General features: G+C 33.9%; 1 protein-coding gene and 1 long non-coding RNA gene across 2 annotated transcripts; one reads left to right on the top strand and one right to left on the bottom strand.

Moving 5' to 3' along the window:
- On the bottom strand, positions 1-25423 carry LOC143240093 (uncharacterized). Its single transcript, XM_076481947.1, has 4 exons — positions 25148-25423; positions 24616-24855; positions 15624-16639; positions 1-2083 (listed from the first exon to the last, which is right to left on the bottom strand). Exons 3-4 carry the CDS (start codon positions 16474-16476, stop codon positions 1590-1592), a joined length of 1347 nt encoding a protein of 448 aa, XP_076338062.1. The 5' UTR covers positions 16477-16639; positions 24616-24855; positions 25148-25423; the 3' UTR covers positions 1-1589.
- Positions 25424-25526: 103 nt separating this feature from the next.
- LOC143240094 (uncharacterized) lies at positions 25527-26494 on the top strand. Its single transcript, XR_013021569.1, has 2 exons — positions 25527-25832; positions 26052-26494. It is a non-coding gene; the product is annotated as an uncharacterized LOC143240094 (long non-coding RNA).
- The last annotated feature ends 322 nt before the right edge of the window (positions 26495-26816 follow it).

Here is a 26816-nt window from a genome sequence, read left to right as displayed (position 1 = left end):
TAGTTGCAAACTCCTTTATTCAGCAAGCTTTCGTTGAACAGATACCGTTAGATACGACACAATTGTCGTACGCAAGTGAGATTAAACAGCTGAATCATTTTTTAACAAGTAAATAACAGAAACACAGGCATCAAGTAAAATACTATACAAATACTTTCTTAATCAAGCCAACTGTCAATAGTAACTTTATACATAGATATCTTAGAGACAAAAATATTTTATTTACAGAAGTGAAAGCTTCAGTAACGTCGAGAACTGACGTAGCTTTAAAACTGTTTAAAATACTTGTAAAAGTGGAACAAAAAAAGAATAACAATATTATAATAAACTGCCAATATTTTAATATATATACTGCATTTAAAATAATCGTGTTTCCTCATAGAAAACGTTCAAAACATTTAAATATGATACCACCACCTTAAAATAATGTGTGATGAAAAACTTAAATACATTAATAAAAATATCTATCTATCTATATATATATATAGGAAATGAGAGTTCTGATTAAACCAAAATACGCCGTATTGTGAGGTAAAAATCTGCCTTACAGGGACATACATAGAAAAATTATTTGACCAGAATTTGATAGAATTATTTGAATGATCAGATTACGATCAAGTGCATTTCAGAGTAGTCACTGATCCATAAATGATATGTCTCGTTTGAAGAGAACCTCCGCTAATGAGCTTAACGTTCATCAAACTTAAACTTTATTAATGTTTTTGTTTCATTGCTCATCGTTCCTTTCGTTTCTAGTCAGATTATTAATTCATTTAACGTTTCCTCGCATTGCTTTGAAAGGAAACAGTAATCAAATATTTTAATTTTTGTTCCATTTACCGTCGCAAACATTACACAGAATCTGATAATCCAGTGAGATCTCAGTTTCTGTTGCAAAGGAAGATTAATTAAGCAACATTTTGAAAAACCACATATATGGAATACTATCGTGTAATGAACCTGTTATAAAACTTTCTAAATAGAAACATAAACAGAATACTAGTAAGAGAATTTTTTTCTTCTAAAACATATTATGTTGTTGTTTTGAATTAGGCACAAACATACATAACGGGTTATATGTGCTCTGTTCACCATGGGTGTCGAAAACCAGGTGTTTAGCGTTGTAAGTCCGCAAACATACTGCTGTGCCACTGGAGATCCTAAACATTCGAGCTTCCGCTGTTAAATGCCTAATGGATTTCAGACTAGAGCCTTATCATATTTAGTTTAACTAAATCTAAGAGTAAAAGTGTTCAATATTTTCCAATGTTCAAAACTCATCATATTGGCAGTTTTATAATGTATTTAAATATAGAAACATAGATATACACATTTTAAAATTTAAGTGCTCTGAATACTGAACATGAATAATGTAAAAATCATGTCCTTAGTGAAAATAAAAGTATTTTTACACATTCAAACAAACTACACTGGCAGTTATGGCACGAGAAAAAATCAGTTAATGTATAAGTTCACTCCTAAGTTACGTAAGAATCAAACATCTGGTTAGCCTTTTCTGTTAAACAATCTCGAAGAGTTAAAACGTGATTTTGTTCTGTTTATCACAGAGTTCAGAAATATATTTATCACTAATACAGCCACAATAAGCAAATTAACAGTACTGTATTTATTTGTAGCATCAGTTGTGGTAAAACAGCTGATGCAAGATTTCCGTCTTCATCATTAGGTGCTACATGAGATTTTGATTTAGATGATGTCTTGATCTCTATTTCAGGCGCGTGGTCTTTGTGGGGAGTCTTTTGATAAGCGAGCTTAGACTGTTTAGATTCTTTTGGATCGTCATTAAGAAACGAAGACTGCTTTTGTGTTGTTTCTTTGAGTTTTGAAGGCTGTTCTGTGATTGTTGTGGATGGTGTTGTTGTTGTGCTTGTAGTAATATGCTTTGGACATTTAAGGATTTCTTCAGTCAAATTTGTTACAGTAATTAAGTCGTTCTTCATAGAAATTATACCTTGAAATTGACACTTTATGTTTTGCAACTCTTGCTGAAACAAATGGTTTTTTGCAGTTTCTGCATACCTCTTGATCCACGTTAATCGACAGTCACACTGTAGCTTATTACCTGTAAATAGAATAAGAAAATAAGAAACACTAGAATATCAATAGTAACAAATATCTATCTATCTATATACAAGCAGTTTACTATAAATTTTGTAATGCTGTTTCTGTTTTGGATTGAGTGCAAAGCTACACAAAGAGCTACCTGTTCTCTGTCCACCAGGGGTTTCGAAACACGATTTCTAGAGTTGTAAGTCCGCAGACATTCTGCTGTGCCGCTGAAGGGGGGGGGCAGAATTTGTAATGGTAAGCAGCAAAGAAATGTGACAATTGGAATAACTGTTAGTTTCACCCTTACATTAACAGTTCAGAATATATTTATAAGGGTGTCCGGAAAGTCTGAACTTTAGGCACTTCAACGAATTTTACGGAATGTGTTCCACGTACTGTCATTGTAATTTGAAACAAGTTTGAATTAATAGTAAAATTAACTCGACCTTTCGTACTTTTTGCAGTTAATGACATCTTTGCAAACTGGATGGCCAAAAATCGTAAACATGTTCTATTCCCTTCTGCTTAGGTGAGGATTGTATAGGGAAACGGCTATTCCGTAGAAAAGTGTGCAAATTCATTTCAAAGGTAGCACAGCCACTTGTACTAATTGGTATGAGTTTAGATTTCTCTTTCTTGAATATGTTATTTAGTTATTGATTCAACTAATCTGAGGATTATGTAAAACCGCAGTAAAAATTGTTTGTATAACTTCAAAGTTTGTTATCAATCTTATGTTTCCTTTCCTTATGCTGTGTGGTTACAATTATTTGTTCTGTCGATGTCCTGTACAAGTGTGGTTGGATTGCTTTTCAAGTCTCAGCAGCCAGTGAAGTCACAACAGGAAAGTTAGAACTAGTAAAAAGTGAAGTATATACACATTAACGCTATTCTTGTGAGTAAAGGATTTTTTCACTTGTGTTTGCCTGGTTGTTTCTTTGATGTCCATGTAATATGTATTTCCTACATAATATTTCTTGAAACACCGTTTTTGTCGATACATTTGGCTATTTGTTGGATATCAATATACTTGAATGGCATAATATAACTGGTAATTTTAAATTCACTTTAAAGGAAAATATAGTCTTTACCAATGAATCACATAATTATTAATATGTTTTTGTTTCATATCCATCTCAAAGAATATTGTTAACCTAACTTTCAGAGTTACAGTACTTTTTTTTTATATTAAATACTCAAAAACAAGTAAGCTTTATAAACGTTCTTGTAAAGAGACGTAATATATATCCTTTTTTGTGCCATACCCTAGAAAAATGACACACTTACGTGTTGTACTTCAAACGTGATAATTAGATGAAATTTTAATAGCCCCGTACTTGTTTTGTCACTAGATTATGATTTTTAGTTAAGTTATATGAACTCTAGAATAAGTTCTGCCTTCATTCCTATCAGTTCAAATAGGCTTTAATATGAATTCAGTGACTTATGTTTAATGGTTCATACAAAGTGTCCCACGAGTTCAAGTGTAGGTTAATTGTTAGTTTGTTTGTTTTCGGATATTTGCGAAAAAATGCTAATAGTCACTACCTTTTTGAACTAACAGGCAAGAGATAAAGAAATTAGCTGACATCGCTTGCTTCCAAATTTTGAGCTACGCTAACCAAATAGTGAGATTTGACCGTCACTCTTATAACATCTCCTCGGTTCCGAAGTGCATAGCGTGATTGTCTTGCAGTAACAGGACGCGAACCCCGAATTTCAGATCCACACACTCGCATGGTTACTAATAGGTCACGCTCATTCCAGCTAATGCGTACTTAAACAGAAGATTGATAATATATTTCTGCTCATTGTTTGTATAAATTCCGTCAGGGCCCGGCATGGTCAAGTGTGTCAAGGCGTTCGACTCGTAATCCGAGGATCGCGGGTTCGAGTTCCTGTCGCACCAAACATGCTCGCCCTCCAAAGCTACTCGAGAGCTATCTGCGAAATTAAAAAACAAATTCCGTCATGTAATTCATAGTGCATTTGTATTTTAAATTATTCATTTCATGCTATTCCATCTGGCTAAATCTGTACCCTGAAGGGCGTCGGTGGTTGTCGCAGTGTCAACTTCACTTCCACCAAAGAGACATTTTTACCGGTCCGGAATGGCGTTCGACTCGCCATCACATCAAACATGCTCGTCCTTTCAGCCGTGGGGGCGTTACAACGTGACGGTCAATCCCCCTATTCATTGGTAAAAGAGTAGCCCAAGAGTTGGCGGTGGATGGTGTTGACCAGGTGCCTTCCCTCTAGTCTTACACTGCTACAATAGGGAAGGGTAGCATAGATAGTGCTCGTGTGATTTCGCGCGAAATTCACAAACAAACATTTTTACTATTTGCATTCTCGCTCGTGCCCATATGATGTTTGTTTTATTGTCTTCAATGCTCCTTGTTTTCCATGATCGTGGATGTAAATTATAAATTGTCTACATTATCATTATTTAAGATTAACGCAAGATACTGTTTAAAACTACTTTCATAGACATATATATATACATACATCTATAATAATTAAATAGTCTGTCTGTGTGGGTGGGCGTGACCGTCAAAATTCCAAGTGAAGAGAGCCTAAAGACCTGATACTTTTTAGAGATACTAAAGAGAGTATAGTATGAGGGTATGCATCTGAGCGTTAGTTTTTATATTTGACTAAAAAAATGCTTGCTTTATTCATTGCCCTGTAGCTTTTAACTCCTATAATTCTGTTTCCTGAAGATCAAAAGAAAAGTATCATGTTGTTTACTGAACGAATGAAGAGATTTTGTGTCAAATACTCATTTTGAACACTAACATGGGAAGAAAATTATGCATATCAGAATTAACAAAGTTGAATTGAATTAAGTTTGAAAAATGGGAAGAAACAACTGAAAGTATTAATCAGAGAATATTGGATAATTTAGGAAATTAAAATAATTCTAATAAAAATATATGAAGGAAAAAACAAATATGATAAGTTAAATTAAAACTTGTGGTTTAAGTTATGTTGGACAGACAGTAGGAATTTAAAATTTAGAATAAAAGAACACGAAAATGAGGTAAATAAATTAAAAAATGGGTGAAGTGGCTTTGACGGAAAATGTGGCAAATATTACGTGTTATTGACTAGGATAATGTAAAAAAATATTTAAACAGGTAACGGAAAAAGTTAAACTAAGAAAATCCTTAAAACTTGTTAAAAACAAAATGAATGTAAGTCGAGATTTAGGTTCAGGAGCCACGAAAGCAAATTTTTGGATATCGTTGTTGTAAACGGCGCCACTGTAAAAACATGCTAAATATACATTTACGTAGGTTTATAATAATCTTTGCAGGTTGACGTTTATTATCCTGGCATGACCAGGTTGTTAGGGCACTCGACTCCTCATCTGAGGGTCGAAGATTCGAATTCCCATCACAACAAACATGCTTGTCCTTTTCAACGTTGAAAGCGTTTTAAAGCGTTGGTCAATCCCACTATTTGCTGGTAAAAGAGGAGCCAAAGAGTTAGCAGTGGGTGGTAATATATTCCTAAATTAGGGGACAGATAGCACAAATAACGCTTGTGAAGCTTTGTGCCAAATTCAAAACATAATAATCTCCTGAAGATGATGGAATTATTTTCAACGAAAAGTGTAGAACTTTTAACTTGTATATTTTAAAATTTTATCACTGAATTACTGTGCAAGTAAAAAGAGTTAATGTCTTTTTCAATTAATTTTATCTAAATTAAATAAAAACTCTTTGCTTTTAAAACAGTTGAATTGAATTAAGTTCGAAAAATGACAACGAAATATAAATAAAGAATTGGCGCATTAGGGTAAATATTAAAATAATGGAGACTTGAATGGTACGCTGAGTCCTCTGTGAATCACAAGAGGATCTTGGAATCTCGCAGCAGAGTGTGAGTATTTTATGCTGGTGATGTAATAAACATGGAAAATGACAACTGCAATGCAGGTTCTTGATTGATTTTATTTTATTGGAAGTCTTCAAAATGAACTATCTGCACTTCGTTTACCATGGAAAACGAAGCCACAAATTTAAGGGTTGTACGTTCGTAAATAAATCACCACTAATTATTAGCCTAGGCCACATAACTTGCATTCGAGTATCAAAATACTCTTCCTGTATTGTTAAGTGAGATTTAGTTTTATTCCTTATGTGTTACTCTGCACAACCCACTTGAAGAAATAAATGATACTAAAACATTCTGTAGATTGTGTTGGAGATAATAATAGTATCAAAATGTTTTGTTTTTTTTTTTAATTTAGTACAAATGTCTCGATTATTCTATAACAAACTGTTGCGTCAGACGAGTGAGTGTATGTTTGCCCCTAATTCCACTATTTTCTGACAATTCATATTACGGGTCATACGTATACCAATAATCGACTCAGTTAAACTTAGCACAAATACTGAACTTATTTTAGTGCATGTAAGACAGACACCACAACACGAAGACTTGAACTGTGTGTCATATTTAGTTTTGAACTTTTCAGCTATTCAAAACTTTCTTGACCGGAACAATGATCGTAATTCTATAGCATGATTTATAATGTTTTGAATGTGTATAAGAGAACAGTCAGAAATCGAGGTTATGTTTTGTAAGCGTTAACGACACGGTGAGATTTCTAAATCGTTTTAATATAATGTATACACGGGCATTCCCTTTGAGAAACTCACATAGTCAAAGATCTGACGCAATTATGAGGGAGTTTGACGCTGGGAAGTAGACTTGCATCTTCCCTTTAATATTTCCTTTTGATCAAAGTGAACCTGCCACTATTCTGACGCAGATTTTAACTATGATTACACGACCCTGCAAACTGAGAAATATTTATAAGAATCACGGATCCAGTATTGTTGAATAAAACAGAAATACGAACAATGCTTGTTTACGAGAAAAGCAATTCTGGTATGTATTCTAAGAGCTTTGAAACTATACCGTATTTAAACTATCCTTAAATCGATGTTTACTTAGTGACGTACCCCTTTCCTTTCCAAGACAAATAGTTCGTAAATTTAATTATCTTTCTTAATTATCACCTTGAAAATATATACTTTTTGACATAATGTTTTTCACTAATGACTAAAATACGTCTAAGTAAAACTTTTTACACGTTTTATTTTTCACTAATAATAACCACCAGTGTTCGTAGTGTTTATTTTTCACTAGACAAACGTTATTAATCTTGCTCAGTGCATTAAGAAATGACAACTACAATAATAAAAGTTTATTTTAATCACTTAAAATAATTTCCCATTAAACTGTAGTATACATTAAATAAAAGGGCAATTTGTTTGAAATGTCACAGCCTCGTTTACGAGTCTTTGTGGGTGAGACTGAACCATTTCCTTCCTGCCCACACAATAAAAAAGTTTAAAAAGTGTTAGCACTTAGAAATTTATCTAAAACGTTCAACTTTTTTATATATTCAGCAGTAATCAACAGCTACATGGGTATTTATTATTATTATTAAAGCACCAAATAACTAATCAACGGACGTTTCTAAATATAAAATATGTTGGCCGTTAATTTGCCCTCTTGAGTGTTTCGTTTTTTATTTTTTTCAAAATTATAACTTTTTCTTTAGAATTGGGCATTGAAAGTAATAACTTTTCTCGATATATTGTTATTGTTTTGAATTAAGCACAAAGCTACACACTGGACTATCTGTGCTCTGCCCACCATGGGTATCGAAATCAGGATTTGAGCGTTGTAAGTCCGCAGACATACCGCTGAGCCACCGGGGGGCTTCTCGATAGAGGAAACGCTTTACTTCGCAGCCTAGTTATTGCAGAGCTTTCGTTTACGTTTACGCAAGGTCTTTAGGAAACTAAATCTATACATACGTCAGGGGAAAGTATTTGTACGCACTGACAAAATAAACGATAAAGACATGAGATTGCTGGCCATTCGTAATGGAAACAGGTGGATCTTTTCAAACATTCATACAAATTTATAGGGTTAGCAAAATGATATAATTGTACCAATTTATACATTTGTTCGTATAATCGATGATGGATATAATGAGACTCCCAGGAAAAAAGATGAGATGTCTGAGTAGGAGAAGATTCTCCAAGAAGTCTTTACTGAACGCCCTTGTTCTATATTATATTTATTACTCAAATAAACAAAGGATTCCACGCACGGGTGATTATAGCTTATTCCACTCACAAACTGTCCTCCATTCTTCACTCACCCCGAGGCTAAACAAGTAGGCTAGCATGAGGCTCAGCGGGAAAGTTTGTCTAAGATTTTTCAGCAGTCGATAACTTATGACGACAAGCTTATAACCCGCTGATACAATCCAAACCCTCTGAAGGACGCGTGAGACACGATGGTTACGACATGTGTTTTGTTAAGCACAAGAACCACAGGAAACACTAATTTCAATTTGTTTTCTCCCAGAAAGAGTCTCACTCATATGCAGCTTTTAAATAAAAACAAATCCGAGACCTGAATTGACAGAAACAAACCAGTTTCAGCTTTATTAAACATGAGCACTCTAGTTTGGCTGAAAATATCAAACGCTGATGAGGCAATGGAAGTTCAAGATAATTCCTAAAATGTTACAATGTATCACTCTAGAATGGTTAATACGAAAATATTTCCTGCTGTTGAGTGATACACGATATTAACATACATATTACCTGTTAAGGCCCCCCAGTGGCTCAGCGGTGTGTCTGCGGACTTACAACGCTAAAAACCGGGTTTCGATACCCGTGGTGGGCAGAGCACAAATAGCCCATTGTGTAGCTTTGTGCTTAATTCAAAAAACAACAACAACAACAACCTGTTAAGGTTTATATTGGATTTTGTGCCAATAGCTGTACCACCGAAACTCATTGTCTTATGTAGTAATCATGTCAATGAAAATAGGCCTAATTTTATTTATAATTTGAGACTTCTATAGTGAAGTATAACCAGTGGCGGCGCCAGGATATTTTCGTTGAGGGGGGAGCTGAGGTAAACTGTGGATAGGCTTCCCAAAATGCCATCAATATGAAGTATAGATGGTAAATTATAATAATGTAAATACCAAGGTACATTTCAAAAAGGTGTGCTATTTTGAACTGCGTTTTCAATGCAGTTTTCATTGGAAACTCATACTCTGATTAATAATTCATTATTACAAATGAAAAATAATCTGTTTATGAAAATATGCATAAACGTAAAAGAGGAAGTGTTTTCTATATTTTATGAATATATGTAGGTAACAATATTGGGGGGGGCTGAGGGGGCTTGGGTCATTTTGGGGGGCTCAAGCCTTCAAAGCCCTCCTTGCGCCGCCACTGAGTATAACAGGGTTAATTCTGTGCTCAACGGAAAAACAACAACAACGTGTATCCTTAGCAAGTAGTTAACACTTGTATAAATTTCAAATACGTAAGAATCTACGCTATATTTAGTGGAAGAAAGTGGAACACACAATTCCATCATACTTGAATACAATTCTAGCTTATTTCTTGTGATTAAAGAAAATGGTTTTTATCTTATCACTTAATTAAACTAGACTTCGTATCTCTATATTAAGACTTTTTAAAGACTGTAATATGGTAATTAGTTTTATTTTATCAATTAATTTTAAACGAAATTAATTATTAAATACCCTCTAGAGGGAGCTAGTCGAGAAAAAAGAGAAAAATCAAAATAATGGCACGTGTATAGACGTGGTTTCTAAGAGGTCAGTGAACGATCTCCTGGGTTGTGTCACATACTCGGCATAATAAGGCAAGATATCAGGCAAGATAAAGTAATATTTTTGTAAATTTTTTCTTAGTTATTTATTATTCTAAACAAGAAGAGCAGAAAAAAAAGACTAACATTAATCTGATATGATCTTTTTGTCGTTTTTTAAATGTCTTTCTTGATGGCCAACACTTTAAATACAGCATTTTATTTTGGAATTACAAACCCGTAGACTAACACCTGGATCGAGTTTATAAAAACGTCTGCATAAAATCTGTGACCTAAGGTTAACATTCAATTTTTTCTTAAATGCCTGGGCTTTAAGCCGATTATGTATTATAATAATGTTGTCAAAAAAATTCAAATTGAGGAACTTTCTTAATTCACTCTGTTCGAAGTAGTTAGATTGTAGATTTAGGCATGTTTACATACCAATATATCACTTTTAAGTCATATCCACTTTGAGGGCAATATTAAAATTAATTAATAGTAAATAGTGATATAACTTTATTAGGGCCACATTTTGCCGAGCATAGTGTATTTCTAAGACCATTGCGTGTAAAAAGGAGTGTATTTTCAGAAAGTAAAGTCGCAGTATATAAAATATAACGAATAACTATCATTACATGTAATACAGAAATATTTATAATAAAGAACATATTTCAACATAACTTACAAGTGGGTGGTGTGTGTAGAGGGAATAACCTGTATTTAGGGATCCTGTAGTTTTAAGTTTGTTTTCATATGAAGAACATATTGTAACATAATTTACAAGTAGGTAAAGTGTGTACATGAAATAAGCTGTATTTACTGGTCTTTTGTTTTTAACTTTATTGTTTTTTAAATAGAAAACCTCAAAGTAATCGGTTTCACTACAGGCGACATTCCTTTTATTTCTCGAGCTCAAAATAATTTTATCTGCCAGAATTGTGGTCAATGTTTAGATTAGTTGATTAATTGTGGATTGTTTTCTCGACCGTAGACGAATTCAGTTCTCTGTCAGTTTGTAGATAACGTTAATCTTATTGGGCTGTAGACAACATTTTGTTGGTCTGTAGAAGTTGTGAAAAATATTTAGCTTGTTTCTGAATCGTAGATGACATTAAGGCTATTTACTGGATGGTGAACAACATTCAGCTTGTTTGTTTTTGAATTTCGTGTAAAGCTACACAAGGGCTATCTGTGCTAGCCGTCACTAATTTAGCAGTGCAAGACTAGTAGGAAGGCGGCTAGTCATCACCACCCACCGCCAACTCTTGGGCTACTCTTTTACCAACGAATAGTGGGATTCACCGTCACATTATAACGCCTCCACTGCCGAAAGGGCGAGCATGTTTGGTGTAACAGGGATTCGAACCTGCGACCCTCAAATTACGAGTTGAACGCCTTAACCACCTGGTCATGCCGGGCCCAGCATTCAGCCATTCATTTAAATGTAGACTTAACAAGAACTGATTCTTCTTTTTTCGTGATCGTGACGATAAAATGATAACTTTATTTTAACTGCCGAGTTAAATATAAAACGATTAAGTATTACATTAATGTATCGTTTAAGTTGTATATCGATGATAGAACGATTTCTTATGCGCAGATAAAGTTAGTATTATCAATGTAGTTTTTTAAAAAACGAAGTTTTCACGTGCATTTGCTTTAAAAATCGTTTTGAAAGTAATAACTCCTTTGATATTCAAGAAATGAAACATTTCCGTGAACTTTTTAAACGTCTGAAGAGCATGTTTAGTATTGACAGGGCAAAAAAAAAAAGAACAAAAGTGAAGTAACTGATGTGAATTTTGATGATCGTGCGATTATATTTCAGCCTTAGAAATGGAAATAGTTGTTTACTAGTTGAACTGGTTGCATTACGTCGTGTTCGGTTACAATATTTAATACTAAATATTTGAAGGAGTTTCTGGAAGATAAAACTAGAAACCTTTAATTGTGACTCTAATAATATAATGTGAATTGTAGCCTAGTGTAAGAGTTTCTATGAGATTAGTTGTCAAAAAGTCAAAAGATAGATATGCAGGGTATTTTTATAATATTTCGATGTAGTAAGGTATTAATAAGTTGAGACTGCATTACGCTTTATACGTGTGAAGTTAAGAGATGCCTTCATTCATGAAATGCTTGTGTTGGAAAATATAAACAGGTTTTTCTGTGGTGGTAAAATAAGTAGAAAAAATTAGAGTCTTAAAATTGATTGGTTGTTAATACTTTCTTAACAAGATAATGCCGTATACCGGCATATGTATAGGCAGAAATATAGTGAACAGTGCTTACTATGAAAATAAAAAATATCAGTTGAGTTTACCAGATGAAACATTCTTGTATTTATTCTGATGAAAGTGAGCTTATGGCTAGGGCGGCCATTTTTGTTTTTACCTAAAGTGATTCGAACATTAAGAAACAAATAGTATCACTGATAGACAACTTTCTAAATCTTTTAGCTAAAACAAGCCTATTAAATAAAGTAAGTGGGACGGTTTTTGAAACTTAAATAATTAATTTTTTTTCTTATTTCCGTCCTCAACTCAACTGAAGAAGTGAAACTCATATTAAGTTTATCATCATAGGTATCACATTTTGCTATCATTATCCTGAATACCTTTGTTGTTAGTCATTAGGTTTTGAGTTCATTTCCCTCTGGGTCTTCCATTGGCTGTTATTGTTTCATGTAGGCCAAATTGGGAGCCGCTTAAAGATATTAATCTGTTTCTAGGGTGAACGTACAATTAACCGTTAAATGATATTCATAAACTCCAGACTGAGTAGGTCAGTCGAGGTTCTGTGCAGTGCAAGGAAATCACACTTCAACAAAACCTCTTTACTCTGGTTAAGTTCTCACTGGGATAAAAGACACGCTAGCAAACAGAAAGAGGACTTGGACCAGAATAAACTAAATATTAAAAAAGATCTTCAACGATGTCTTTCTAAAACGTGTTTGTTAAACAATATTTCCTGGTGTCCTTAAAAGAAGTAATTGCAAAGTAATCCATACATTATATAATCTTAAAACACTGCGAATAGGCTATTATGTATAATAAATATATCCTAAACCTTTAAACAGATTCAGCTAAAAGTACAGAATATTGTTTGAATTTTCTGTTCTTCTGAATATTTCTTCAGCGTTGGTGCTTAACTTTATATATGATGACAAGACAGTTTTGCGATAAAAACGCAAACCTTTAAACTATAATGTATTAGAACATTAAATAAGCTTGTATATAACGTTGATATTAAAAACCTCATAGTTTATTTTAAAATTGTAAGACGTGTTAAGCGAGTAAAGAGAAATGATGTTTATCGAATCTCACAGGTGATAGGAAGTGTTAGAACACTGATGAAAAACACCCTTGGTGTGAAATAAAGAAAAGGTGCGGCTAAAAAACACAGATGAAGCGAACAATTTAAAAGAATGAAATTAAAATCGGCAGCTAAACACTGATAATAATTTTACAACAAATATTTACTCATTAGTTAGGTAAACCGCGTTTTTGTTTATCTTGGCGAATAATGATATGCAAAATAAAATACGAGGCCTAGCAAAGTATTGAATGAATATTTACTGTACAATTTTTAGCTGCCAGATCGGCCGTTGATTTCGATTTCATTCCTTTAAGTCGTTCGCTTACTCTTTTTTTTTTTTTTTACACACCTGTGGCGTTTGTAATTGGATATGATAACTTTTTGTCAATACACATCAAAAAACTACAGTAAAAAAGTGGCACTCGATATTAACCGACATTAGTTTTAGGATCGCAACCCTATTTTACGGAACAAAACTAACCCGGTTCTTTAAAGTATACTGTGGTAGTTTTCAGTTTTTTCTAGGTTCTGATTACTCAACAGGTAAAACCTCTCTATTTGTGTGAGTGTATAAATATGCGCTATAATGGACAATTTTTTTATCATTTCAGTTTATAAAATAGCATGGAAAGGTTTCATCTCATCATGTGAGCTTTTTACGTTTTTTCATGTTGGTACTTGTTGATACATATAATACGCTAAAGTGTATAGAAAACGCGATACATTTGATAGACAACAATCTAACAGTGTTAACTTCCTATAAATGTTGTCACTGAATGCCTTATTTTTTTACATATATTTGTTTTTATGTTGATATTTCTTTCCACAGACACTCACACATTTAAGAATCTTAACAGAAATATTTAGCAAACACTAGTACTTTTATTATGGAAAATGATTTTTTTTTCATAATAGCAAATGCTATGAATTTTTTTTTTACTTTTTTTGTAACACATATTGCGAAATATTTTTCAGATGATCAGGAAATTAATCTTCGACATGAGGAGTTTCTCACACATTTTAACAATTGCGCGTCTGAGAAATCAACATACGATATCTCTCAGCACTCAAGCTATAACTCAGATCATAAAACATCCAAAAGAAACTTTTTAGTTTCATGAATTAGGAAGAGACATGAAATAATTACAATATATTCTAAGATCTCTCTTTTATACTATTAAAAAGAACACACAGTTTCCTTAAGCACAAAATTAACTCACTGTGATGTGTCCATAACGGGTATCGAAACCTAGTTGTTAACCTTAAAAGTTTTAGACCTACCACTGAGCCATTGAGGGTGAACATACACAGTATTTCTTACACTTCGTGCACACTGGAGGGGTTTCATGGTTTAAAAGTGTTTTTTTTTTTATAGTTGAAGTTACATATTCGAGTAAGACAATTAATATAACTACATGACACAAGGATATTCGGTTACGGAAGTGCATTCAAGACCTTGAAAAGAGGAAAGACAAGAGTAGCTCTATATCTCCCGGCATCATTAACTTAACAATGTCCTGTCTTTTTCAACTGTTGACGGACAGTCAGTTAAGCAAGCATAGACTGCCAGAATATTCTTTGTCAAGTACGTGTGCATCACAGATAATCACAAGATCAAAACTAGTTTACCTATTTCGCAGAAAGCGCAAGAATTTATTTAGAATGGTTGAATTCAGGCTAAGCCTTGTCCACGATCATGAAATAATGAATGAAACGAGTTCTTGAAAAGTGACCTTCCGATGGATCAGCCGTAAGCTTTACAGAATATAACACTAAAATTTAGGGCTCGATCCCTGCTGTGGGCAGAGCACAGAGAAGTTACGGTGCAACTTTGTTCGTGCGACTCGTAATCTGAGGGTCGCGGGTTCGCATCCCCGTCGCGCCAAACATGCTCGCCCTCCCAGCGGTGGGGGCGTTATAATATGACGGTCAATCCCACTATTCGTTGGTAAAAGAGTAGCCCAAGAGTTGACGGTGGGTGGTGATGACTAGCTGCCTTCCCTCTAGTCTTACACTGCTAAATTAGGGACGGCTAGCATAGATAACCCAGGAGTAGCTTTGTGCGAAATTAAAAAAAACAACAACAAACAAACTGAACTACGGAAACCGGTTATAGAAGTAAATATTGCGTTTTGATTATATATCTAAGTTAAATATTTGGACGTGTAGTTCTAAGCTCTTTACTGAAAATGAATAAGCAACTTAGACAACCTGTTTTGGGAAAGGACTTAAATATAGCAAATTGAAAGCATTTTCGTGTCATTGAAACATGCCTTTAAGTTTTGTTTTGTTTTTGTCTACATTCTAATTAATCTAAATTATTTTACAACATTAGACAATAAATCATTAAAATTAATTATTAAACCCATATTAAATACATTTGTTGATAAATAATACTGATAATTTTGATAAAATCATACAGATTCTGAAACATTCTAGAAACGTGTGTCTGGATTTGTTAAAATAAAATGTTAACGTGTCTTATACTGATACAAGTTTTTATTTACTAATATGAAATCATTTTATATAATAAATTTAAATTTAGTAAAGTTAATTTTGCTTACCTTTAAAATACAATACAAAATGCTCAGTCAAGGCGTTTTTCAGATCTCCAATGATTGAAGCTTGAATAATTCTCAAATGGTTGTCGGAAAGCTCCAGATATCTGAGATTTGGGGCTCCCAAGAAAACGTGATCGGGCAGCTCCTTCAGGAGGTTGTGGTTCAGATAGAGGGTGCTTAAAAGTGGAAGCCCATCGAAGGCATGTGGAGTGATCTGCGAAATGTAATTGTGCTTTAAGTCGAGTTCCTGCAGCCTTGGGGTGCCGTGGAAGATACGGTCTCCTAGAATAGTTATATGATTTTTGTAGAGGTCGAGACGACGAAGACTTTTGAGTCCAGCTAAAGATTTCGGAGTGAGTTGTCTGATGTTATTATCCCACAGCTCCAGTTCGGATAGATTAGGCAAATGAACAAAAGCATCATCTTCAATCCACGTTATGTTATTTCTATCCAGAAAAAGAAATGTCAAACGTTGTAAGTGATAGAAAGCCATCTTTTTTAACTCTTGTATATAATTTTCACTGAGAGAAAGTTTTGTAAGAACCGAAAGATTTGAAAAGGTGTATTTTCTCAATCCTGTAATTTCGTTCCTTTCTAAAATGATGGTCCGCAAGTGATCTTTATAAGCAAAGCTGTTTTTCTCTAAGATCCCCAGGGACGATTCCTTTATATAGATTTCTTCCACCAGTGGTATTCTTGCTAGGGTTTCCATTGGAACAAACTGAAGAGGGTCAGAGGGGCGAGAGGTTAACATAAATGTGGTAACTCTACTTTGTCTACTGAAACTCTTCCATAACTCGTTATTCCGATCTACAGGACCAAATATATAACACGAGATGTCAGTCGCTTCGTCCATCCCGTCTTTGTCACAGGTACAGTAAACCGAATTATTAGCAGAAGCAGAATTACACAGAACGATGTTTTCATCATCCGTTTCCCCCCTTCGACTGAAAACTTAACATCACTAGCAGATACATTATCTTCAAAAGCTTTTTCAGTCCCATTCTTGTAATTTTTTCCTTAAAGAGAACAAATGTTCAGTTATATATATAGTAAATTCCACATACAAAGTGTTTAATTATCAAAAAACATATAGCGTTTTGTCAAATAACTATACACCTTCGAATACGGAAAAATAGCGCTAACGGTTACAATACTTTATGAAAACTAGTATATAGTAGTATCGTGTAGAATGTTATAGGTTTCACACAGAGATAATACTAGTTCAAAATGTGTGTTCGTGTGAAAACCCGTGCCAATCCTCAAGGATATGGTACACTTTACCCGAAATAGATTATTACAAACCGGTGTTTAGCCTTGAAGAAATGAAATGCTTACTTGTTAGACAAGTTTGCCTACATTTGTTTATTTTCAATAGAAGTGTATAATATAATGGCCCAGAGCCAACTGTGTGAAAACGAAAGTATTCTAAATCACCTCGTGCATAATCTTTAATGGTTAACACATAATAATATAACGTTAGAACGTAACGAACTGGTATATCATTCAAGGTCCACTTTCTGGAAATTTCACTTAACTGCTTGATTGATATATATATATATATGTAATTACTGTACGCAACTTCTTGCAAGAAATATTTAATTAAGTTTAACTGTGCAAGTGTCGTCAAAAATCAAGTATGTTCAGTTGTTAAGTATAATTAAATATATTCTCAGTGATCCTCAGAATTACAATTGTCGTTAAATCTATATTGCCCATATACCATCACTAGAAATAATTGAATATGACTACGCCCCGTCTCCCATAACGACATCATCCGCCCTCTTGGCTGCTAATGCAGGAAGAGGTACATACTCGCACCCCACCATTCAGTGTCATCTGCTTGAATCATCGTGATATTTGAGAAATTATTATTTTTTTTAAGTATTACCCGATGCTACTTAATGAATCTTAAGAAAAGGTTAACAAAAGATTGTGTTTTATCTGTTTTTCAGTGTTGGGAGTAATGTACAAATACACAAAATACGCATACTTCTTGATGTCTGATTGTTTGTTTTTGAATTTCGCACAAAGCTACTCGAGGGCTATCTGTGCTAGTCGTCCCTAATTTAGCAGTGTAAGACTAAAGGGAAGGCAGCTAGTCATCACCACCCACCGCCAACTCTTGGGCTACTCTTTTACCAACGAATAGTGGGATTGACCGTAACATAAGAATGCCCCCACGGCTGAAAGGGCGAGCATGTTTGGCGCGACGGGAATGCGAACACACGACCCTCAGATTACGAGTCGCACGCCTTAACACACTTGGCCATGCCGGGCCTCCTGATGTCTGAAGGACATTTATGAAAGATAATTTAACACTGAAGATAAACTTATTAGGTACGATGTTGAAAATAATCAAAACTAGGAGGTGGAACTCAAGCTCTATGTATGTACCTTCTACAATAACGTAAAAAAAAAAAAACTTTTGAAGAAATACCAGACAGAAACTGAGAAACGTGTTTCAACATATTCACGTGTCTTCGTCAGCTAACAAACTCGACAATGTTTATGTCACACAACATTTAACATGTACGAAAGCTTGTGCTTGAGATTAAATGAAAATTTCCTGTTTGAATATTTGAAATTCTAAAGTTTTATCTCGTTTCTACAGTCTCATGTGCGAATTCAAATTTATCTAAACAAAAAGTGTCGCATTACGTTTTCAGTTACTTCTGGCTTCGTTGGCGCAAAAATAAAGCTCGCCTCATTGTAGGTCAACTACATATTTAGCATAGGAAAGTATAGCATTTGACAACTTTAATTAATTAATATTAACTTACGATCAAAGATAGTTACTAACATAGACCAGCACTAAAGCTTAGCTCGTTAATTAGTATAGCTTATTAAATATATCATTCTTAGGTTTTTATTTATGAATATTAAAACACATTTTTTCAACACTTGGTTACTCCAGTTGTTATCCATATTATCTTAAAACTTCCTGAAACTTTTCAATTATCGGTAGCAACAAACTACCTACGTAAATGCCCCCATGGGGTCATCAGTACGTTTATGGACTTACAGTACCAAGATTCAGGGTTAAATTCTCCTCCGTGGAAGAACGTAGATATTCCACTGTGCAGCTTTGCAAAAAAAGCAAAACAATGTATGTAACACCACACAATGTTAAAATGTAGTTCTGTACATACTCTTCCACTATGACTTCATAATGACGGCCCGGCATGGCCAGGTGGTTAAAGAGTTCGACTCGTAATCTGAGGGTCGCGGGTTCGAATCTCCGTCACACCAAACATGCTCACCCTTTCAGCCTTGGGGGCGTTATAATATGACGGCCAATGCCACTATTCGTTAGTAAAAATAGTAGCTCAAGAGTTGGCGGTAGGTGGTGATGACTAGCTGCCTTCCCTCTAGTCTTTCACTGCTAAATTAGGGATGGCTAGTGCAGATAGCCCTCGTGTAGCTTTGTACGAAATTCAAAAACAAAACAAACAAAACGATCATAATTGCTATGAATGTCACGTGATTATTGATTTGGTATTAAGAAATCGTTTTAATATAATGTAGTCAATCCTGTACCCTATGTAGTAAAGAAAATGAAAAACTCATTTGCAGAAGCCTGCATAAATAAACAAAAAAGTGATTATTGTCAATCACTGTGCATTGTATTTAACAACAACAGGAAACACCACAACCGCAATTCAAAACAACTATCCCAAAATGACTCGGGATGACACTAAAAGTTTTTGAAGTGAGGCTATCTTTGATAAAGCTACTACAAGTAGTGATGATATTACCGTTAGCATGATGCAGATGCAAAAATCAAAACTTTTTGAGAGCTTCTTACGTTAGCTGTCTAATTTTGGAGTGGTAGATTAGAAAAAAAGGTATTTAGTCAATACTACCCAATAACAATTCTTGGGCTACTCTTTACCAATAGACAGCTGGATTAATTGTCACATTATAACACTCCCATGACTGATAGGCGAGAATGTTCGTTGATGGGTTTCGATCTCACGATTTGTAGGTTGTTAGCTGGGTGCTCTCATCATCAGGCCATTCCAGGCCTTCGTGTGTTGTAAGGTTTGATTTTTAGGCTTCTTTACAAACATGTTTTAATTAAAAGATAATATAATGTAAAAACCTGACGTCCTGACATAAATATTAAATCAAAAACATTTAAAAACCTTCAAATAAGTGAGTCATAACTTGTCACGCATAAGTAATGATCTTTCAAACGATAAAAACACATTCTCGACATATTTCTGCCCAAATCTTTTTTTTTCTGTGCAGCCTGTTAATTATCCGATAACGCAACTTTTCACACATTAAGTGGAGAAACAAAAATAAGTTTCAGTGAAATCTCATCCGTTTTCCGCGGTCTTATTCAAATGTGGAATGTCAAACCTTCAAAGAGAAGCATTAATTACGATATTCTGCAAAAAAAAAAAAAAAGACCATCATCTTCTTTGTGACCATCTGCTGGATGACGAATATCTTATGGCTTATTCTGCTTATATTTAATATCTATAAAAACTTACAGTTTTATCAAGATTTTATCTATGAATTGTCATCATAACATTTATTTTTAGCACTTTACTCAAAAAATATATGGTGCCATTCCATTTGTCAATTGTTTTTTACAAACCACTGAAATAAATAAAAACTATTTAAATACAAAACATTTATTCACATTTATTCGAGAAATTGCAACAATGAAACTGATGCTATTTTTGACATTACTGTTCTTGATAGTTTGTTTTTGAATTTCGTGCAAAGCTACACGAGTGCTAACTGTGCTAGCCATCCCTAATTTAGCAATGTCAGACTAGAGAGAAGGCAACTAGTCATCGCCATCTACCGCCAACTCTTGGGCTACTATTTTATCAACGAATAGTATGATTGACCGTAACGTTGTAACGCCCCCATGGCATGAAAGAGTGAGCATGTTTGGTGTGAGGGGAATTCGAACCCACGACCATCAGATTACGAGTCGAACTTTTTTTCTCTTTATTCATCCCACTTTAAAGAGTGGGTTTAAACAAAAATACATGGAATAAAACACTAGTTAAATTATTAGCATACGAGTCGAGCGTCTTAACCACCTGGCCATGCCGGCCCCTGTTCGTAATAGAAAAGAGATGGTGTTGGTTGTAATATGATGAAATGTTAAGATGTTCGAAACGTAGAGTCAAATTCGACTAAGAGCAAGAAAAGTGTATGATATGCTCTCATAGATTAAATTATTATACATTTTCCGGTATTTTACCAGTTGTGTGCGAACAAAGTGTATTGTTTTAGTTTGTACAGTCTGGAATGAATACGACTAATTGTTCTATTCATTTTTGATTAAAATATTTTCTATAATAAGTGAATCGCCATTGTTTTATTGAGGTTTAAAGTTTTTTACGTCTATAATATTTTATGATTTCTAATAATATTCTAAATTTAAGAGCAATTGTTTGTTATCAGTCATTATGCTCGTAATTACATACGTATTCTAAATAAGTCTGATATGGTTCGGCTCAGTACAAACTGATATGATATTTAACATTCTGTGCCTTAAAAAACAAAAGGCTCATAGAGGCAACCAGAATAGAATTTCAAGTGCAATCATTTGAAGACCTAGTGACCTTTCACAAGAGTCAATGAACTGGTAAACAATTAGTAAGTGTGTTTTTTTTTTATGTACTACTAGTAGAATTAAGAAATAGTTTAATTATATAGTTCTGTCCAAAACAATGCGCCATTCTCGTTTTACTGCTTATGACTAGGAGTTCACTGTCCAGTGACGTCTATTGTTACTACCACTAGAGTTAAGTTTCTATTCATCGTTCGAAGAGAAAGAAAAGGCTGTCGACTAATGAAACACGCTGAATGCGCCAAAACTGGCCCTAAACATATCATTACATCAGAATTTAGCATAATGCATATAAAATATAATTTTACTTCTGCACCCAATTTTACTCGGTTTTGGTAAAAATCTAGTAGGTGCTTAACTTTGAAAAGTCTAGGTGAAAAAAAAATGTAAATATCTAAAATGTGATGAAATCTAGAAACCCAATAAGTAATAAAATGTAAAAATTCGGTACGTGATAAGATGTATTTGATTTTGTTTTTGGGGCTGTGATGTTACAGTAAACGCCTACTGACTAATATTCATGTGAAAGAGTCCGTGTAGACAAAGTTTTATTTCAACCACATTTCCTTCCTAGAACAAACTGTAGACAGAGTGGGATTCAATGTTGGGCAATCACTGAAATGCAACTTTTTAAAATCTATCGCGAAGCGTTTGAATAGGTCAGAAAGAGACTTTTGTCTCATTAACAAAAATCAAGTTTGTTTTTGTTATTCAATTATGCAATCGTAAAAATATTGTAGAATGGGCACGCATAATATTCCACTGAATTTTCAGTCGACATAATATTGAGAAAAGCTTTGGAAAATATCTGCACTAAAAGTGCGCGAGTTTGTTTCTGAGTTTCGCGCAAAGCTACACGAGGGCTAAAGTGCATGAGTAAATTGTAGCATTTATGTCCACATATCGTGACCTCGAATACGGTACTAGCGTTTCGATTACCTAATAAGTTTCAAGTTTCAAACGCTAACTTAAACGCATAAAAGAAAAATAATAAAAAGAAATATTTAACTCACACGATAACGTATATGTACTTAGTGATCTTCAATAAATGTGTTTCATTTTCACTTGCGTATCGGTAATCGTTTCTGTTAATGATAAAATGTTAAATGAATCGGTTGCATAGCATTTGTATCCACTTAAGTATGGTTTCCGCTGTTGGATTTACTCATGTTATACATTATTTCATCAGCTTAAAACTACAATCTGTATCACATTTTCCCACACAACACTTCATTCTGTTTCAGTTCAGACGTGTTTATACAGTTTGCTGACATCGCTAAGTTAACATAGATAATTTTTTGCTCTTTTTTTATTACATATATAAATTACATACAAGACTTACGTACTTGCAAGGATAACCAATTGCTTACGATATGTGCTTTCATAATCGAACATTCATTGTATGACTTGAGACGTTCAACTACACACTTTTATTTGCTTTATTGCCGTTCAGTCCACTCTAATGTGAACATATACCAAAATAAATATTTTATTTTTTCTATAAAATTGGCATGCCGCTTTATTGTAAATGAAAAACCACACACTTTAAAGCAGTATTATAATTTCTTGAGAACAAGCTAGGTGCTTTTATTGACATATTTATATTGCACGTGCTCATGTACGTAAAAAAATCGATGTGCGAATATTTTAAAAGTCAATTGCATCGTACTGTAACAGTATAAATACAAAAGTGCTTTGTTTTAAAATTGTGCTAAAGTGTTTTTATATCTAAGCCTTATTCTACATTTGACAGTCTGATGACTGTATTTTTTAAGATTTATTCCTATTTAATGTATTACCAATGGGAGAAGAAAAAATGAGATGTTACCGTTAATTTTCACTTTAGGATAATTACTATAAATTTTTACTTTAGTGTATGTATGATTTTACGCAATCAGAATATTAATTTTCACAATGACATGCTAAGTATCCATGCATACACAAAAAATAAAATTGATGTAATGGTTTATTTACATTTTACTTTTGTGAGTGAATATGTAATGTAAGGTTCTGAAGTTTGTCCAAAAGGAACTCGCTGGTGCCAAGCAACTCAATAAACAGGTGCTTTAACGAATTAATTAATCATTAGGTGTTTAACATTCTCATCAAAATGCAACACTACGACTCCTGTTAAACAGCACAGAAAGATTTCAAGTATGACTACAACATTAAAACATGTAGGACACTCGACCACAAAGCTGCAGAGACTTGTGATAACGTTGAAAAAAATATGTACTTGTAATAACAAATCAGCACAATTGATTTTGCGGTATTAGATTTTTTACATTTCTCTCAGCATAAACCCTTTAAAATCTACACAGTAACGTCATGTCATTCCATGTTTCAGTTACTGTCTGATACGTGAAAAGCAAATTGTGGTGTTGATTTGTTTTGTTCTAAATTTCGCGCAAAGCTATATGAGGGCTATCTGCGCTAGTCATCCCTACTTTTGCAGCGTAAGACTACAGGGAAGGCAGCTAGTCATCACCACCCACAGCCAACTCTTGGGCTACTCTTACACCAACGAATAGTGGGGTTTATCGTAACATAAAACGCTCCCGCGGCTGAAAAGGCGAGCGTGTTGGGTGTGACAGGTATTCGAACCCGCGATCCTCAGATTACGAGACGAGCACATTATTTCAAATGAAGTTTGTTGACTTCTTTTTTGACAAAGTTTGAAAAAAAAATCAGGATATTTTGATATTAAATGTATAATTGACAGCTTACAGCTCGTGTACATAACTTTAATCTAAAATAAATAAATGGAAGTCAATACACCTTTTTCATAATTTGTAATATTTGAAACAGTAGGATCGATTAGATGTTAGCGCAAGTTTCATTGTATATACATACAGATTAATAATGTAGGAATAGAACGAACTGATTGTCATTTTATAATGCCATGCGTTGTTATGATAATTTTTTTTTTTATTTTCAGGAAAGAAATCCATGGTTCTTAAATCTTAAGAGCCCCAAAAGGATTTTACTGGAAAGGAAAGTTTATATTCACAAAAAAATTTACGACGACTGTCAGAAACTAATTTCTGATTCCACGACACTAAATATAAAATGTCCATATTTTATGAAGCACAACAGAAAATCTTATCATTTATTACCTAGGTGTTGGTTATTATTTGCCCTAATTAAGTAGTTCAGATAACGTTTATCTATTACATAAACTTGAAATTAAATTATCCACATGAAAGAATAAACAAACAACCTGTTAATTTATCTTACAACGGTTTTTATGTTGCATAAATTATACACTTTCTCTTCATGACGATACTAGCTGAAAAATCCTTTTCCAGACGATATTTATAAGTAAAAAATTTCCTATCTTGATTAACTAAAAAACAACAAAAAACAACACTACTTCAGGTGAATAAGACTCACCAAGCTGACGAGCCAAGAAAATCTATACTCGGATCTCTGGAGCCGATAAGAGGAGCGTCCTCACTGCAGTTCGCCGTCTCCAACTGAGTAGAACAAAACTGACGTGGCTATCTCTGCTTCCACCCGCCCCTGTCCTAGTAGTTATGTGAGCTGTTCGAGTCTGTCTCCTTTCTTGGCCCACTTCACCGAGTACTGTGCGATCTAGCAAAAGCTTGTAAGAGTAGCTACAGTATTGTACAACTTGTAGAGGTGAAAGGATATTTCCACGAAAGTAATTGTGTTGGAAATAAGAAAAAAAAAAAGTTAGATGAAAAAATATTATTAATATTTATAAAACAAAACATGGCTTCATGTTTAATATATTTTTCTTTGCTTTTGTAAGAAAACGAATAACTTTAAGCAGAAACGCAGTTTAATTTAATGGGTTGATAATATAGCATTTATTAAAAAAATCAACACGTGAAAAATACTTGCTAAGCCTAAAAAAAACCTATATTCACAAATGAGAAATTTACCACTTGACGTTTCTTACCACCAATGCTTATGTTGATGATTTGCCGGAGTCGTTCTTACAAGCGAGAGGCTGTAACATCCGTTTGTACACTAAGTGACATTTTTAACAAAGAGCAAGGCCAGTAGTTAAAAAGGTGGGGTTGGGGGGTGGACGAGAGCCTGTCATAAAAGAAACGAGGAGTACTTGTTCACTTTATAAGTAGTATTTGTCTCTTTTCCTCATAAGACATAGAGACAAATAGTACGTGTCTAAATATAGTTAAGTATATATTTATATATATAAGCAGATCTGCTCGTCAGCTGTCGATGTGTTCCAAGTAGTTAACAGAAGTCGTAGGTGGGATCCGGCACACGCCCATTCATTCTGGTGCAATTAGGGTGTTGAATTCAGGAATAACAGATAGATGATTGTTCATAATTCATGCCTGTCTTATTAACTAGACAGTCTGAAATTATTTCTAACTGTAGTTTGTTTAATAAACAACTTCAGATAAAAATGCAAATTTGTCTTGTTCTAAAAAATTAGATACTTTGATGAAAGGAAAGAGATGCTTACGTCTGTTTTATTTTTTAGCAAACAAATACGGCCAGAAAATAAGAGATACAAATGGCCGACTAAATTGTTTTTGCCCACAATTTGTTTTTACAGTTAACATCAATGAAAAAAATACGTAACTGGCTAATGAAAATACAGAAATTTTGAGGTAAGTAGGTTTGAAGTTCATATGCCAAAGTGTTTTAAGGTCTTGATCGTAAGATTATGAGCATTTGATCAATATCTATTTAAGGTAAGTTTTTTTCTGTTGTTAGAAGTAAAATATGGGAAAACCTATGCATTTAAAATATTATGTGTGCAATCCCACATCAAAATACAAGTAGTTGTATTTGATATATAGGAGTATGTTTGTGTGTTTTTCATATAGCAATGGTACATCGGTCTGTCTGTTGTGTCCACCGAGAGGAATCGAATCCATTATTTTAGCGTTATTAACCTGAAGACTTACCGCTGTCCCAGCATGGGTCTGATGTACAGGAAGGTGAATAGAGGTCATCAGTGGACGCTTAGTATTAAATTGTGTGTGTTCACTTCTGCAACCTTTCTCTGACGAATAATAAAATATGGGATCGGATCCTCGGGAGGGACACAGCACAAAGAAAAAGCCCTTTTTGTACATTTGTGCTAAACAAAGAAAAGTTTGCCGTGGTTTAAATACAAATAAAAATCGTGGATGTATTTTGAAGTCCACCATGATCTACCTTTCCTTAATACTTCTATCATTGTTGTTTTTTATATTCATACTAAATTTGGAAGGAATTATAACACGTGTATTGAAGCTATGAATGAAAATAAATCCATTTTTTATTCTTCCAGTCTCTTCATGTTAACAGCGTCTTTTTATATCTTCTGTGTATCTTAATCATATTTAATTTGATTAGTTTTCGAAAACAACTTTTCTTTTTAAATATTAATATATTACACCAAGTATGCTTATATCCTTATGAATAAATCTACTTGTTCCGCACGAAACTAACTTTATCTGCTGAACATTCCAACACCTGAACTGTTGACGCTCAATGCTAGTATTTCTTCACGTTGCTGAGTATTAACAGTGTAAAATAAATATGTAATGATTACATCAACCTACTTTTAGAATATGTTACTGAAAACCAAGCACACGTACTCCTGG

Source organism: Tachypleus tridentatus, chromosome 13, assembly GCF_004210375.1.
Source record: "Tachypleus tridentatus isolate NWPU-2018 chromosome 13, ASM421037v1, whole genome shotgun sequence".
Lineage (NCBI taxonomy): Eukaryota > Metazoa > Arthropoda > Merostomata > Xiphosura > Limulidae > Tachypleus > Tachypleus tridentatus.
The sequence above is the reverse complement of the archived record's forward strand: the minus strand, read 5'-3'. Positions and strand labels throughout refer to the sequence as shown.

Bases quoted from the DNA above. Each gene is read 5' to 3' on its own strand.
- LOC143240093 (XM_076481947.1), bottom strand. From the start codon at position 16,476: ATGGACGAAGCGACTGACATCTCGTGTTATATATTTGGTCCTGTAGAT. The intron at 2,084-15,623 runs GTAAGCAAAATT...TTCTATTTACAG, and splicing joins TTTTGTATTGTATTTTAAAG to GTAATAAGCTACAGTGTGAC.